We start from the raw sequence: 17,060 nt of genomic DNA on the forward strand, positions 1-17,060 counted from the left end.
AGAGAAATAAGTAAGAGAAGAAAGGTGGTCCTATGCGATTACCATTTATGCGAAAGATTTCAACTTTCAAAAGCTATAAAATGAAAAAAATGACCGACATTCAAAATGCGGAAAAAACGCTGAAAGAAGCATTGCGCTTAAAATGTACCGTAAAAAGAGAAAAAACGCTGAAATTACTTTACAACAGGTAAATCTTGGTAAGATTAGCATAGGTAGTAAGATATTGCAAGACCTTCTTTGTTATAAACGAGGTATGAATTCAATATTGGCCTCATCAATGCCGGTCCGTGGTGCCAGTTAATTAAGAGGAAAGGTAAAGAAATGCAAGTTTTTTTTCTCTCAAAGCTACAAACACGTCATCACATTCCAGAAAAGCTTAAACAGTAAATATTAATTGGTCCCTTCAGTTATTTTCGAAATCTGCTCACCAAGAATAGCCTGCGAATACAACCGCTTCTCCTTGCTTCTCGCCGCTAAGGGCGTTTCGCCAGGAGGAATCCGGTCCGAGGTGGCGAGGAGCTAAGAGAAACGGCTGTGTTACACACTAGAGAAGGAAATTATTCGGAAGTGTCGATGATAACTTGAAAAGACTAAGCAGGCCAAAAACCACCTCAGCAAAAATATCTCTACCTTGCTTTCAAGTTTCGCTGGGAAATTTTTCATAACCGCTCTTTTTAGATGTATGGAATATTCCTGTGTTTGAATCTATTCATTTGAGGAAGCCGACGCCGCTTTACAATAAGCTTTGACGTGTTTTATAAAGTCTTGTGTTTTTCTCTCTGACTGGTATTCATCAATGTAGTAACCCGTACCCGGACCTCCAGATCAAGCAAGTTGTGAAAAATTTGTTTCAAAAATAATCGAAAAATAAGCAAAGTTTATGACCGAAAAGCAATGACAGAAGGCGAATCATGCAAATTAATTCGAATGATGAATGCCGTGAGATCTAACGTACTCACCAGCAGTACTACGGCGCCAACTATATCGTCTCTCGACAGTGGTATTGGGTACTTTCAGTTAGACCTGCATAAGACCTGTTGCTGCAACATCGGCGCGCATACTCAGTACGTGAGAGATTGGTCATGTTGAAGGAAGTATCATATCAGACTTTATGACAAAACAGAAAAGAAAAATTAAAACTTCATAAACACTTTCAGCGCAAAGGCCATCTAAGTTTAGTTAGGTAATAGTTGTTTTTTATTGGTCTTCCCGACAAATCATCATCAATAATAATCGTGCTTTCACTCAAACATAAAACTTGTACACAGATTTATGATTGTTCTACTGAATTTGCTAAATTTATTGTATGGGAGTGGACGGGCGTATCTGACCACAGATTAGATCTTGAAAAACTACTTGGGAAATCTGATTGACGACAGTTTGATTCCTTATTAAACTCTTATCGTTTTTATCAGGGTGGTCGACTGAATCAACGTAAATGAGCCACGTTAATCCAAGCGATTTACGTAAGCAATGAACTTGCTTGGGAAATCACAATCCAAAACGTATTGCAGACGGGAAAACCATAAAAGATAAAAAGAGATAATTTTAGCCATATATATTGGATAGTGAATGCACATTTTTAAAACACCGCAATGGCGCCGTTTGGCTAGCGCTTAAACATACCTTTTTCTAGTCGCCTTTTTGGACTTCCACTTGTGGTTCAGGCCTAGGTTTACCTCAAACTGCTTGTCTTCCGCTGCTAAATGCAGCTTAAAATGAATTTTTTTTTCAGTAGACCCACAGTAATCAATCACAGAAAGCTGATTCAGTATTATGTATTTTCACAGGCCTTATGGTAGTGGAGCTGTTTTTTTTAAATTTTGCTTTATCAGATATACATACATGCACACATACACTGTTTAGAGGTAGTCATTATGACACCTAAAGGAGGATCATGAGATTATCCTTACAACTATATTATTAAGATCTCTCCTCACAGATAACCCATTCAGCTCAGGAAAGGTTGGAAACACACCACCGGGGTCTACTTTTTCTGCTCTTTTCGAACAGTGGTGTGACTGCCGTTTTCGCCTCTTTTTCGTCCCAAAAGAGACAGATGAAGTGAAAGTGATGTGATATGGGGCCTACGGGTTTTCGTCCTTATCCGAGAAGACTAGAAAGTCTATCCGTTTATAGATGTCACTGCAAAGGCAGCACTGACCCTGAGTGTTATTCCGGCAGGGTTTAAAGCCGCGACCTCCCCGCTCAGCAGACGGGCGCTTTCCCAGCTGAGCTAACCTGGCGGCAGTTATGCACACCTACATGATCCTACATTGGGTGACTTGAGTGAAATGTTAACCAGCCAAGATATCAATGATTTCAGTATAGGTTGATAAAAGCTTCATCAACTGGACAATAAATAGAATAGGAGAGCTTACAAATAGAACCCATTTTCATAGAACCCTCCTTACTGTACGCGTATAAGGGAATATGGCGAATTACAAGACATTGAAATCTCTTAAAATCATTGTAGATTAATCGCGGAAGAAAGTTCAGTATCAAACAAAAGCGTCCTAACTCGACTTATTCGTTGGCGGGATTTCGCTGCCAGTGTTTTGCTTTAATGCTCTGGCAGGTGAGTCTCTGTTCAATCAGACGAGAGAGAGGTCGAGCTATCAAGGACTGGGAGAGTGGATACAAGAGAAGAACATGCTGTGAAAAAATTGATGATATATCCTGCTGGTGATATTAATGTTCGCCAGCGCGTCAACTCTCAGTATTGCTGCAATGGTGGACAAAAGTCCTTAGGGATATGATGTAAATCATGTGCTATTCGAGAACTGAAACTCTGCAAGAGATTAATTGTGGGTTTTGTATGTGGGAGGAAGGGAGGGAAGGGGCCGGACAAGTGTAGTTTTCTCGCACATGACTAGTTCAAACAACACAGGTGCAAATTTGCCCCAAGACTTTTGTCGGTCAGTGTTGTAGCAAGTTAGCATGTTTGTCTGTTTTCCTCTCGAGAATCACGTAATATTTTTCTTCACAAGGGATTTCGTGAATGAATAAATGTACTTAGTTGTAGCGTGTCATTCTATAAAATTTGATCCATTTTCGTGCCTCAGCATGAAAATGATAGCGTGATTTGAAAATGGAGTTTTCCGCCGTTAATGACAGAAAACTTAACACAGGAACACGCACAGGTAAACTAATTTGTGATTGCGACAACAAAAGGAAAGATACAGTCCCGCTCGGCTGTAAGCCAGCTGTTTTATACAGTGAACCAACAAGGAGCGAAATATATTGACAACAGAGGAACAAAGAACGAGCAATCTTCCGATTGAAACTTCGACGAGTTAACCACAATTACTACGCCCCCACAAGCGGAGATCGCAAAGACAAATTTATTTCCAAATAATAAATCAAATTACAAAACGCTCATTTTGGTTAATTTTCACTACCAAAGTGTTGAAATCTTCATTCATCACAAACGCAACCTTTTTGAACAATCTTAAAAAGGGACAGAGCGCCTTAAACATCACGATCACGCGATCATTTGTTTTCCGTGCAAAAGATAGGAATTCCAGCGTTAAGTTCCGTCAAGAGTCTCTTGGTTCCGTATACAAGTAAAGTGGCTGTGTCATGGCGAGTTCCAAATTTTTTTGGTTGAAGCTGAGCTGGAATTTTATCCGAGTATCGTCAGCCATCTTTTCTTATTATAAACTCTAAAAGATATCAAATGTGATTCTCAAATAAAAGCAAAAACTGAGCATGATCGCTTATTTTGATTATATTTGGACAACACAGAGTTCAAAATGGGAAAAAGTTGGCCTTGCAATATTATTTTCAGGTGAAATCAGTTTGCATCCAAGCTGCCGGGGAAACTACTCACCCACCCCTCCCCTAACCCGACGTTAACACTAACCTCTCACATAAGGCTAAACCTAGAGGAGGGTAGGTGGGTAGCTTCTCAGAGAGTCCCCAAGATTATAAGCAGTTGGTCGCATATGCGACCAGAGTTTTGGTTAAGCACCCAAACAACTCAATCTATGCGATTGCACCACGCGATTAAAATTGAGTGCAACGTGGCTCTTCTTTATAAAAGAGATATTTAGCCTCTGTTCAGTGAGGCAAGTAGCAAAATCTTGCAACTATCAAATCAAAGACAAGCCGTTATCACAGTACGCTCCATTGCGCAAGTAACCAGTGGATGATATGGCTCGCCTCGTAAAGCGCATCTGGACTGGCGGTCACGCTAAGCATGGCAATTTGACTCTTATTTTCCTCTTCCATCCAAACTTTTGAGTTCGTCACAAGTCCGTCGTCGGTTTACGTTTGAACTTGCGTGCAGACCGCTCGCAGGATCGATACCGAAAATGATTGCCATGAATTGTGAACTCGAACCCTCCAAGCTCAAACGTGAACACGCTGTTGGCTTTGGGAATCACTGCAAAATAAAGACAACACCGACGATATGAATCAGCTGTGTCGTGTGAAACCTAAAACATACAGAAAAAAAAAAGAAGTACAATGCAAACAAGGTTGCCTAAGCTTTGATGAAACGATAAAGAAAAACAAAAACAAAAAAAAAGCAAAACCAACAACAACAAAAAACAAGAAGTTAGTTAATATCCAGCGGCATAAAGCCCAAATACCAACTCAGAGTAGTCCGCGATCTTCTATCCCATATGAAGAGCGGATTCTTTTTAATATTGATTTACAGTTCACCACTAGTCCGTTATGAACGTCATGCTATCGCGCAGCAGTCCCCAGTTATAAAACATCGCACAGGTGTGTACAGTCCGGCAGGGGCGTAGCCAGGATTTTTCAAAGGGGGGGTCACAGAGGCTACTCACCAGATTGTCATGTCGACCTCCACGCCCATATTAACTAAAGACAAGAGCCGTTGACGAAAATACTTCACAAAAAAACAAATTTTAAAAAAGTGGGCTTTTAAACAATGGCTTTTACGGCCAAGATATTGTCATGGCGTTTTCGCTACCTGAATATTGTAGGTTGTTTGCTCAAAAGAAGGCCTACCAAGGGGGGGGTCACGGGCACCCCAGGATCCCCCCCCTAGCTACGCCCCTGGTCCGCACCTGTCCGTCTAAGAGGGACAGCACTGGGTCAAGCACTAAGAAACAGTCTTAGAAAGGGTCACCTCGCCATCGCTATAATCCTATCCCTGGGGGTGTCGATCAGTTCACAGTTATTTAAACCTCGCGGAGCTGTAAAGGGCCAGCAATAACATTAAAGGGAAAACAAGTGATGAAAGAAAACCAAGCAAAGAAAAAAGAAATCCCAGAGAGTTAGTTTATTTGAATCATTTTCCTGGGAAATTCTGCCGTGGCAAGTTGTCCGTCAAGAGTTGACCGTTTATACTCCTGCTAGGAAATATCGAACACCTCATCCAGGCGGTAGTAATACACAGTAGTACCTCGAAAACTCGAACTGGGATAACTCGAATTCCCCGCTAACTTGAACTAAATTTCCTTTCCCTCGATCAAAATTTCACTGAAGTTTACCCCGATAACTCGAATTCTCCGCTAACTCGAACTGTTTTTCGTTTCCCTTTAGAGTTCGAGTTACCGGGGTTCTACTGTAGTAGACGCAAATTACTTTATTTACATGACCGCAATATGTTAGAGTATAGCAGGAAGCATGTCTGTGGAGTAGCAATACCCATAGTTGCATCATGCTGTAGAAGCCAAATGTCGTGACAAAGCTCTTCACGACAAAAATCGCGAGAAACGTGTCGGGGAGTAGGCGCTCACAGGGTTACGTCAAATAACGAGATACCTCTTGACTTAAACCGACAGGAAAAGCACTTCAGTTTCGATGTTGCAATAAATTCGAATAAACAAGAGAATGTCAAGAACGCTTGTTCTCGATCTCGTTGTTTACAGAAATTTGTAATATTTCCGGTATTCATGATGCGTAGGACACGGTTTTCCCACGGTCGATTCAATTATGTCGACTGATGAAACAGTTTCATAGTGCAGCTTGTTGAAAAAACAGTTTTATTTGTCAAGAACTAACTATGGCTTTCGATGACAAACACAATCTCAACGATTGTTATGGATATTATGACAGAAAATATTTGTGTTTTGATTTTTATGCAAATCTTCCATTCACCCACTACTCAAGAAATAATCCAATTCCCTGGAAAAAGAGTTAATTCTGATATCTTTTAGTTGCAAGTTCTTTCATTATATGAGTGATTTTATTACAGTTTGATAAAGAAAGGCTGAGCTAAATGGATGAAATGATAACTGAAGCGGCCATCAAAACCTGCTTAATATATCATATTCGACGCAAGCTTGCCGGATGGGATACAAGAGAAAAAGACAAAAAATCTAGATGTAGATAGGTGGCTGCTGCGAATGTATTTTGCTGTGTTCACTTCTAAACTACGCTGTACTTCTCTTAGTGCTTGTGTGTAGTTTTTCGCTTCTTTCGCTTTTTTTTCCTCGTATATTCTTGCATTGTATTTTCTCACTTTTTCGTTTTTGCACTTGCACGTTCAGCCTTATCTATTTTTATCCTATTTAACGATTATTTTCTATGTTGTAGAGAAATCGCATTTTCTTAGCTAGTTAGACTTGTCTTGCCGATGTGAGTATTTTATTTATTATTTAGGTACACAGTATTTTTTTAAAGATGGTCCTATTCAAAAGCCTTATTGCTTCCTTGGGCTCTCTTGCCTCACCTTTTTTTAATTTTATGTATATATTTAACTTATATGGCAAAATGATAATAAAATAATAACAATAAAACAATAAAACGGTTGCTGCCTGCCAGTATGAAAGTTCCCTCCCTTATCGGGACACCCTCGAGTCAACAACAACAATCATTATTTTGTACTCACTACTGCTCAAAAATAAATTACGACAATGAAAATATTACATGTAAAAATTAGAGTACTGGCTGCTTGGAATAACCATGGGGGCTAGCGGAGCCAGGCAGAACTTCTGGCTTCACTCGGGACACCCTCGAGTCGGAAACACCATTGGCTGGCCTCAGGACACCTACTAGACCAGCTCTCGCACGCTACATGTCAGAGAGATCTCCATCTCGAATTACAGTCAAACCCCGCTTAACGGATACCCGCTTAATACGGACAATTTCCTTGGTCCCTAGGGAAAGAAAGCCCTTACATTCACTCTTAATTCAACTTGCTTAATAAGGACAATTTCTTTGGACCCCTCAGTGCCTGTATTAACGGAAGATACGGCCCAGACCAACCTCGTCCCCAGGGCGCTAAGCCAGGGAAAAACGCCCTGGGGACGAGGTTGGGCCCAGACCAGCTAAATGGTGACGTCATAGTCAGTGACGTGTCCGCAATAATGCATTGTTCACATCCCAGATAAATGGCGTAACCGACCCAATACACTCCATTTTAGCAATAAACCGTTAAACGTTGCATTGTCAAGACAGTGCCAAGTGGCTTAAGTGTTTCTGCACATTTGAGACTGAAGGACTATTGAGGGTAATGGGATATGCGTAGGTGGAGGGGTGAATGAGGAAACCAAAATTTAATTTAGTGATAGCGACTGCGTAGATAAAGTAAATTGACCACCGCAATGGTCCGTATCGACAATAGATGACGTCTTGATTCTTTCAGAGGAGGGGTTAGCATTTGAATCACGTTTACCATCTATAGTTAAACCTCCATTAAGCGGCCAGTACTCTCGGGGTACCGGCAAGTGGCCGATTAATGGAGGTTGGCCGATCACTAGAGGCTCGTCATACATGGCAGAACATCATTATAATCTTAAGCAGAAACTTCTCTTTATTTTAAGTCAAACACGCTACGCAGTCGTCACCTTCTATCTCGGACTGTATTTATCTTCTTCATATTCTTGAAACAAAGCGAAACTAAGTGTTTCAAGCGCTTCATGGCCGCTTAATAAGATCTAATAAGGGGACAACAATAACATAGCTCTCGTTAGGATGGCCAAAAAGTGGCCGCGGCAGCTGATAGAGGTAGCAAACTTTATTGAGGTTTAAGTTCCCAATCTTTTCTACAATTATTTCGGGACTTTGGTAGACTTGATACAAGTCGACCTCACGAGTTTCTTGGCCAAGGAGCGACAAAGTCGCGAGAGGTCTCGCGCCACATTAAATCGGACGAAGGACTTTTTTGAAAGTCTAGGACTTTGGTTACTGGCCGTTTAGTAGAGGGTGGCCGCTTAATGCAGGTTCAGCTTCATTTCACTTTTATCAACCGAGTTGAAAAACAAAACGAATTATTTTTCGAAATGCATGGTGTTTATTTGCTTCAAAGGAAAAGAACACCGAACACAGTGTAGTGCAAAAAGTCAACATTCAATTTAAATTCATTTAACCGCAGAAAACCCAGAAAACAAATGTTACAAAGCAAAAGCACTGTCGAAGAGCCTTCGTTTGATAGATTACAACGTAGGATCTCCATCAGATTGACATAAAACAACAGCTTACATCATCGGAAGACTGGAAGTTAGGGTTAAAATACGTGAATACCACTAAGAGCGTAGGAGGTCAGCCGAATCCGTTTTGGCCACAAATGACATCACTATACAAGCTTGAGAGCTCTGAGTGCATGTTTGCGGACAAAAAAAGTTGCTTATGGGTCACTAATCTCTTGAAAACATAACCGCGATTAAGCTAAGAGGATTTCGACCTTAAACATAAAGCTGGAAAATCTCTCTTGAAAAAGGCATCCGTCTCGTGCATCAAAACAGGACGTGAAAGGGACAATTAGGGCATGCAGATTTACATTTTTGAGGCCGCCTTTGATATTCCAGCGCGTGGCTGGGATTAAAACCGACCAAACGTGACAGAATTTCAGAGTTGGATGTTTATATTGTAGTAATTGACGTCAGCGTAGCTATTTGTGGCGAAAATAGAGCTAACGCAATCAACTGAACTCTCTCTCGGCCGGCATAGCCTGTTCCAGAGTTCAGATAGTGAGGCGCGCCCAACAAAAAGCAGCATAACAACAGCAATAACAAAATCTGCTCCCCTCTTTTTTTTTTTCTTTTACTCACTCCACTGTCTGAACGCCAGCAAGAGACTGGCAGCGTAAACATATTTCCTACTTATGCCCAGCTAAAAACGTCGAATTTTACATGTGCCGAACTTAATTCCTATTTAGTCAACTAAAATAGTTAAATACGGCATTTGATTCAAACGTCGAATTTAACTCTGTTCGCGGTCAATATTCCCAGCAATATAATAATAATTTACTAAAATTCATGCATTAAGTTCGGCAAATGTGAAATGTGACGTTTGAATCACAAGTCGAACGTAAGTCGAATCTTCGACTGTTTCAGCCACAGATACGGCAAACGACGCATTTAATTTAAACAGTCGAATTTAATTGATTCAAACGTCGCACTTCACATGCATGTGAGATTCCACGTTTGAACCGGGCGTTAGAGCCAAAACTCACATTTGACTAGAACAGTCAAAGTTGGTGAGGAATATTATTATGGCAGCCGAGAACATTAACAATTATTTGCCGTGACAATTTTTAAAAAACATATTTAATCTCAACATGTATTTTAGAAACAAGCTCAGTCCGAAGATGATTCGGTGCCAACCTCGCTATTCCCTGGGGACGAGGTTGATTCGGTGCTAGTGAGAAGCGAAGTTCAGACGGACTCCATATGACCAGCCTGAGGGTCCGTCTTGTAGAGAGTCCAAAAATAGCTCAAGAAGGACAAGGACCATCGTATGCTGAGGTATCCCAGTTTAGTCGAATATGTCATGCATGGTAGCTCGGGCGCCAAAAAAAATGAAAGTTCGTTTGCTTTATGCGTTTAGATCTGGGATCTCCCCCCCCCCCCCCTGGGGGAGGGGTACTCCTCTGTAAAAGTGACGGGGGTGCTCGTCGTACCTTTTAGGGGTTTAAATTTTTGGATTGGTACCGCTTAGGGTGCTAAAACCTAAAATGACTGATTAGGATAAAGATTTATGACAATAGTTTCAAAAAGTCCTTGAGAAGAAAGTGTTCGAAAGTTATCTTTATTACCGATTGAAATTTGCAGTGCCAGTTTTATAGTTTTGAATCGGTACCTCTCTAGGGATGGAAGTGAATTTGGGACACGCAAATAAAACAAGATTCTGGTACCTTTTAGGGGTGTTCTCGAAATTCTCCGCCGAGCAGCCCCGTCAGTTTTATGGGCAGTACCCCCCCGGCATCTTCCCACCCTACGAGCAGCGCCTTCTTTTGTCTTTTTCTTTTGTGAGTAGGAGAAAAGAAGCAAACGATAGGACGGCTCTGCTGATGGCAGGGTGGGATCTTTCAATCCGTGGGGGGGGGGGGGGGGATACTCCTGGGAATTCTTGGAAGGGGTTTGGCGCCCGGTTCTCCAAATCCTAACCCTATTTTAGACCAAAAAATGTCATTTTCCACATGACACCCGTTTTCAGACCACACCTTTAAAATCCATACCCGTTTTCAGACCTGGCCTTTACGCAGAAATTATGTCATCAATACTTAGATTAGAGCGCAAACAAATAAATCTTCAAATGCATTTCCAATGTGCATATTTTTATTTCCTTACGATAAATACGTTCATACACTCCCGTAGTTCCCTCAAAAACCATACCCGATTCCAGACCAAAATGGGCAAAGTGTTTTCAGACCAAAAAGGCCCCAAAACCATACCCTTTGGGGCGGCACATACCTATATGGCTTATACAAGGAAGTACCCCCCCCCCCCCCCCCCCCGCCCAGGCTTTCAATTAAACCAACAGATTTCAAGTTCCGAGAGGATACTTTCAAGAGTGTACTTTCAAACACATCGCGGCACAACTCGAGTCGATACTTACTTTTAAGTTTGTTATCTTTTGTTATGATTTTAAACGCGTTCTTTGTTTCTTGTAGTAAAATGCCACTTGTTCCCACGTAGGATGGACACTTTGATCGGCTTACTGCGATAAAGAAAGATAACAATTTGATTATTTGTGATAGCTTATAAAGTTAAGATCTCTCACGATCAACATACAGCCCACGCAGCCAAAGCTCAATATTGTTTTTTTTGGTGGCTAACTCATCACTTTTATTGCAACAACAATCAGGGGTATCCAACGACTTTTTTCGGTAAACTTACTTTCTAAAGCGCAAGAAAGGCTAAAAAATTGTCTGCATAACCGTTCCACTCGTCTAAGATGTTCGGAGTTTTTATATTGACTTACCTCCGATTTTCAGAGGTTGTGTTATTCACATTACCAAGATATTGCCAAAAGTCTCCTAACAATTTCAGTATAAAGACAAAGCGTTCTAGAGGTTTCTATTGAAAGTACGGCTAGTCCATGTCCTGGAACTTCCGACCGTACCCATAAGGACAGCTTAAAGTTTCGGAAAAGATGAAATAGCCACCAAAAAATTTTCGTGACCAGAAAAGTCCCCCTAAGACATCCGAACAGATAAATATTTTTTAGGACAGCCCCAAATTAACCAAACTGGGTTCTAAAGCATAGGGAAAACCATCTGAGACAATTCTGTCGTATCTGGAAAAAATTCGGTCATTGGGTGCCCCTGAATAATCTCCAATTTTATTTAGTACTATCAAATTCTGTTCAACTACTGAGGGGAATTAGACATGACGTGTACTGTCCTATCAAACTGTCCAAAAATGCTTAATCAGGGCTGTCCATGGCCAATCAGATTAGATAATTTCTTACAGTCTTGATCAGTGTTGCTATTGGCAGGTCGTTTTCTGAAAATATTTTTAAAAGACATCGGTATTGTTGCTGAAGAGCGACAAAGATCTTTGCAAACTAAGTAAACTGTTAAGTAAAAAAAGTGATAAAATGTAGCCACTTTGCGAACGCCAGTTTACATCGAGAGAATGTGACCTCTGCTTGAAGGGGAAGACAAAGCGAACACAAGCTCAAACAGTTCAGAAGTGAGTTCGGAAAACTTCAAAACATTCCCAGTACGCTGAAGTAGTTTTGGCCTCGCTACAATGGGATTTAAAGCTTCTATAGATAAGAACAAAGCTCCAAACAAGGAATGCACCACACTTCTGAAGCACTTGGTGTTTGCATACTTGAGCTACTCTCGTCTCAGTGCAAGAGCACTGACAGGGTTGCCTGCCTTTTATAGCGCTTCGCATTTACCATTTAAACCTGGTTACCCCTCCCCTAAGCCAACATTTTGGCCCAAGTGAGGAGTGATTAAGTGATTAATGTTGGCTTAGGGGAGGGGTAGGGTAGGCAGTTTCCCAGAAACGTATGATGATCCACAGATCATTATACGTTTCTGGGAAACTACCCACCTATCCCTCCCCTAAGCCAACATTTTGCCCTCAGTGAGAATTAAGTGTTAATGTTGGCTTTGGGGAGGGGTAGGTGGGCAGTTTCCCAGAAATGTATAATGATCATGTTGGGATCATTACAGGACTTTTGAAAGAAAGACTTTCAGAGTCAAACATATTTAATTTTCCAGCAGTGGTATATTAACAAAGAAAAACAGAAAATGAACTTACCATTCAGGATACAGCCATGATAATCAGCTCGAAGAAGCTTAGGATAGGCAGCTTTTAGATTACTAAAGATAGAAATAGTGTCAGTAGCACTGTCTTTTCAAATCAGCTCCCCGTTAACCTCTAAACCCCTTAACCCCCCCAAAAGTAACTATTAAACCAACATTCAATTTCTCCTTGAAGTCACACTGATCTTAATAAAATTTCAGGCTGTGAGAAGTGAAAATAAGTCTTGATGGATAAAATTCTCCTCTCAAATACCTTGAGGAGATGTGGAGAATATGCATGTTTTGTTTTTTGGGTTTAAAGAATTAAGGAAAGCCTGGTTTTCAAGTAACAATGGCAAACTGCACTCCAGTAAGAATTTGCTGTAAATAATAACCCAAATGAAAAGGAGCAACCATACACAAATGAGCAAGAGGATGAGAGAACCATGTTCATCAACTACCTTTGGTTGGGATTTTAATAGTCTTAAAGTGTTTCAGTCTGATAACCTCATGTACATTTGCCCAGAAAATTCCACCATCCACCCCTACTTCCTTCAAAATGATTCACAGTTCTTGGGGGGAGAATTCTAATTTCGTGGGACCATAACCACCTTGTCAGTCAAAGGCTTAGCCAGCTTTTCAACTAGTTGTAGGCCAGAACGGTGCACGGTCCTCACCAACACTTTGACCTCTTATGCTTTTTAGCTCACCCCCAAAATGCATAATTTATAACAAGAGGTAGAGTGATCAAACCAAAATCTGTAGGCCCAGGCCTACAGGTTAATAGGCTGGTTATACCCCTGTCAGCATATTCAACCTCTGGTCAGCTAGCCATTTTTGTAAGCCACAAGGGTTACTGTTTAGTACATGTAGTATGATATCTGACCATACCTTTTTGGATGTAGATTAAGCATGCTCTGCATATAACCTTCCCATAACTTGTGAAGAGGAACATACATCTCATACCTTGAAATAGATTAAATTCCTTCTTATTAGTATAACATTAAAGAAAAGCAAGCAAAGCTATTTTAGTGCTTAATGCAGGTCTACGTATCCAACAAAAGCATGACAAAAATATCAATTTTATGACAAACAAAAGGGCTTCTCAATAAGAATTAACCAGTTGATAGTAACGTTTCCAAAGCCATTAAAATATTTACAAACCCTCTTAGATGTGCCAGTTGTGTAAATGTTCAGCAGGAATGGCATATAAAAATCAGTCACTGTGCAATGACTTGTGAGTTTTGCATCCTCTGAGCTCAACATTTTAAGGTAAGCACTCCATGCAAATTATGTAGTTTAGCCACCAATTTTTGCGCATGCTAGCCACTTGGCAGTAGCTTAAATTAATTTTCTTAGTTTTATGTCACGCGTGAGAGATACGTTCAGCACTCAAAGATAAAATTCATATCCCTGCGCGGCCGTGTAATATCCTCTATGTAATAATGAGGTGTAAGCAGTAAAGCAGGGTTTGATTGTATCAGATAGAAAGAGGAGAGAGCCCTTTGACCATCTGGGAATCAGGCTAGTCCACAGCAAGCATAAATTAAACTGATATCCTAACCTTTGACCTTTAGGTGATATTTTGTAAATCCCACGAATCCTTTTCTCTCTCGCAGACATTTCTTTTCTCTTGGGTTTTTTGCTTCGCTGTGCTGTTTGAAATCCCTCCAAGATAACAGGCTTATGTCGCAGTCTTTGTTCTACATCTTCACTGTTTTTTTTCACAACATTGTTTAAAAATGAAGTGACAAATTTCTTTGCAGAGCACTGCAGTGGCTAAAATCAAATAAGATATTCATTCAGAAGTATTACCAGTCTTGTAATAAACAAAGTTCAACTGAAAAAACTTTGATTTTTAAATATACAACTTAGTATCCTGATCTCTCAAACCTCCTAATGATAAGTACAAAACTAAATAATTTCCCTTTCATAGTCAAGATAAAGGCACAAATCAGCCACTAGATTCACAAAGCGTGAGCTCTCCCTGGTTTTGCAGCATTAAGCACAGAGGGCTGGGGTATTGCTACTCCCCGCTGAATCGGATAGCAGTCTATTAAAAATTACAGGTTACCTTTGTGATATGTTGCACCACAGCTACCCATTAATACACCTGGGTGAGGAGAAACAAGGTGGAACAAAGTTTCATGTCAAAAACATGATGGCTGGGTATGAACCTGAAGAATCTTTCCCTGGTCAAACACTGTTATTTTACCCACCCTCTGAATAATTCAAACTAATCTTCTCAATTTTTCACTGCAATTTAAAAATCACGAATTTACTGCACCTTGTTACTAAGGAGATAATAGGAACTTATTAACCCTTTCACTTCCTAAAAGTCAACAATTTTAGCAAATTTCATTTTAGGAAAATTAATGTGGAAGAAAAAAATTAATAGTACAGTTGGAGAGATTTAATATGATCGGTCACATAATTATTATAGGATTTCATCCACAGTCTCAGAAGTTTGAACCGGAGTTCGATCATTTTGATACAAAGTCGTTTCAATACAAGTCAATTTGATAAAATCTCAAGCACCGATATTGCGCAAAAATTTCGATCACTTCAAATAATATAGTTTGCAGGTGAACATGAAAAACATTTTGGGTGAGTATTCTTCGTTCTTTAAGCCAAGTACGTGGAACTATTTACACCTAAACTAGATAAACTTGTATCAAAACGACCGTAAACCTTTGAACCACATTATAAGACTCCATCATGCAGCCTGGGAGTAAAATGGTTACAGTAAACAATACATAATTGAGTAATATCAGGAACATTATTTGGTTTAGATCAGTAGAGAAGTTACCTGAAGACCAATTTGTCCTAAACTGTATCTTACACTTCCGTGAAGGTCAGAATACAATGACCCTATTAAAAAAACATAAGAAAGTAAGGCAAATAAATGAAAAGAAATGTTTCTTGTCCCCACCTGTTAAATTTTTTGGGGCCATCACTCTTTTTCTATTATTTGTTATTGGAAAAGCTGGAAACAAACAAAAGTCAACAGACAGCATGTTCCCATGGAAATTCATCCCATTTCCACTTTGTAAGGACTGCAGAACAAGCAGTCTCATTTTGCGACTTGATTTAAACACATATTCTATGACTGCAGAACAAAAGGTCTCGGAAGTGGAGTAAAGACACACCACTCAAAATCATGAGATAAGTGCTTGGTTCGAAAAGATCAACCTTTCTGCATCTGATTGTTGAAATGCTCGCACATTTAAAAAAGATGCCCCTACATAACGGTACCTATACCCTCTTGATTGTTACGCAAACTAGGTGAAGATGCGTTAATGATTGAGGTATATACTGGTTTGTTTTTCTAACCTTCTACAACTCTGCTCGAATTCACGTCGAGCTCGTCCGCCATGTTTGACTCTTCTCGACCCAGACTTCCCCGAATTATTTTGCGTAGGCGTCATTTAAGGCGTCATAAGGTGTCCAGCCCTCGGGAGTGGAAACCACAGGATACCCAAGCGCACCAAACGCTTAGCATCTCGTTCCCAGGGCTTTTCTCGTGCCAGTTTCTCTTGTCATCTATTGCTATTCTTTGATAGAACCAGACCAAATTCAGCAATGAAGCACAGACTGTTAACTCCGTCGTGGTATGGCAAGTACAACTAATCGCCTCGTGCCAGTACCTACTTCAAGCACATAGCCATATCACCCAGGCAGTGATATCCATGCACAGCTCTGTCGTCTTCATAAGGCCCGTGTCGAGTGCGCGGGGGTGTTCTCCCTTATACAAGCCATAAAGGTATGTGCCGCCCCACAGGGTAGGGTTTTGCGCCGTTTTTGTCTGGAGTCAGGTATGGTTTTCGAGGGAGCCACATGACTTTATGAACGTAGTTGTCGTTTCAATTCTAAATGAGTAAGAAAGAAAGAGAAATACCGTATGCGAATTCGAAATGGATTTTAAGGAATACTTTTTGTTGCTGTTCTTATCTAAGTAATTTCTTCTTGGCCAGGTCTGAAAACGAGTATGGATTTTAGAAGCCAGGTCTGAAAACGGGTCGGAAAAATGACATTTTTGGTCTGAAATAAGGTACCCACCAAGAATTCTCAGAAGTACCCCCTGACCCCAATGTCCACTGCTGCCACTGCCCAGGTGATGTGGCTGTGTGCATGTGTGAGGTACTGGCCATACCGCGAAACCGCGGAGTTGGTAGTGTATCCTTCAGTACTGACTTTGGTCTTGCTTTCTTAGCCAGGGCCTTTTCCTTTGGGGTAAGGAACGAGTTTGTACTCATTATGTACGCGATTTTATCGTTCTTGGAATGTTCAAGAGTCTTGAAAATTCTCTTCGTTTGCGTAGCATGAGAGGAGAATAGTTTTCTGTTCGCTGTTGATTATTTGTAACACTGCTTTGAATGATTATGTAAGACCTGTTTCTAATGTCGTGCTACTGCCGTGCTAAGCTGGTTCAACGTTAGCTCGACTGGAGCACGACACAAGAACGACTTGGTTTCTGTCGTGTAATTTAATTCAGTCGAATAGAACGGCTGTTGCCGAAAACAAAACACACAAATAAAGAAACGGTTTAGCAAACTTTTAAATATATTCTAGTGCATTTATAATTTATGAATTGAGTTCGGCCGACTTTTCAGCACGGCGGTAGCACGACGTTTGAAACCAAGTCGAGTTACTGCCG

The 17,060-nt window shown here is 40.6% G+C and overlaps 2 protein-coding genes across 2 annotated transcripts in view; one reads left to right on the plus strand and one right to left on the minus strand.

Annotated features, from left to right (window-relative positions):
* The window catches only part of LOC140928512 (leukocyte receptor cluster member 1-like), a 137,705-nt gene that overhangs the window by 77,075 nt on the left and 43,570 nt on the right, over positions 1–17,060 (plus strand). The gene's annotated exons all lie outside the window — the stretch shown is intronic.
* Positions 3,307–15,794, minus strand: LOC140926947 (ribonuclease P protein subunit p29-like). The gene is made up of 7 exons (XM_073376621.1): positions 15,737–15,794; positions 15,213–15,274; positions 13,968–14,182; positions 13,295–13,369; positions 12,420–12,481; positions 10,759–10,860; positions 3,307–4,387 (listed from the first exon to the last, which is right to left on the minus strand). The coding sequence occupies exons 1-7, from the start codon at positions 15,777–15,779 to the stop codon at positions 4,251–4,253; spliced, it is 696 nt and encodes a 231-aa protein (XP_073232722.1). The 5' UTR covers positions 15,780–15,794; the 3' UTR covers positions 3,307–4,250.

The sequence above is a fragment of the Porites lutea genome, chromosome 2 (genome assembly GCF_958299795.1).
Source record: "Porites lutea chromosome 2, jaPorLute2.1, whole genome shotgun sequence".
In the NCBI taxonomy this organism is placed as follows: domain Eukaryota; kingdom Metazoa; phylum Cnidaria; class Anthozoa; order Scleractinia; family Poritidae; genus Porites; species Porites lutea.

What these genes read in the sequence shown, in the direction of transcription:
- LOC140926947 (XM_073376621.1), bottom strand. Translation starts at nt 15,779, where the DNA reads ATGGCGGACGAGCTCGACGTGAATTCGAGCAGAGTTGTAGAAG. An exon ending in TTCGAGCAGAGTTGTAGAAG is followed by an intron (nt 15,275 to 15,736) that starts GTTAGAAAAACA and finishes TTTTTTTAATAG; the next exon opens with GGTCATTGTATTCTGACCTT. An exon ending in ATATCACCTAAAGGTCAAAG is followed by an intron (nt 13,370 to 13,967) that starts GTTAGGATATCA and finishes ATCTATTTCAAG; the next exon opens with GTATGAGATGTATGTTCCTC.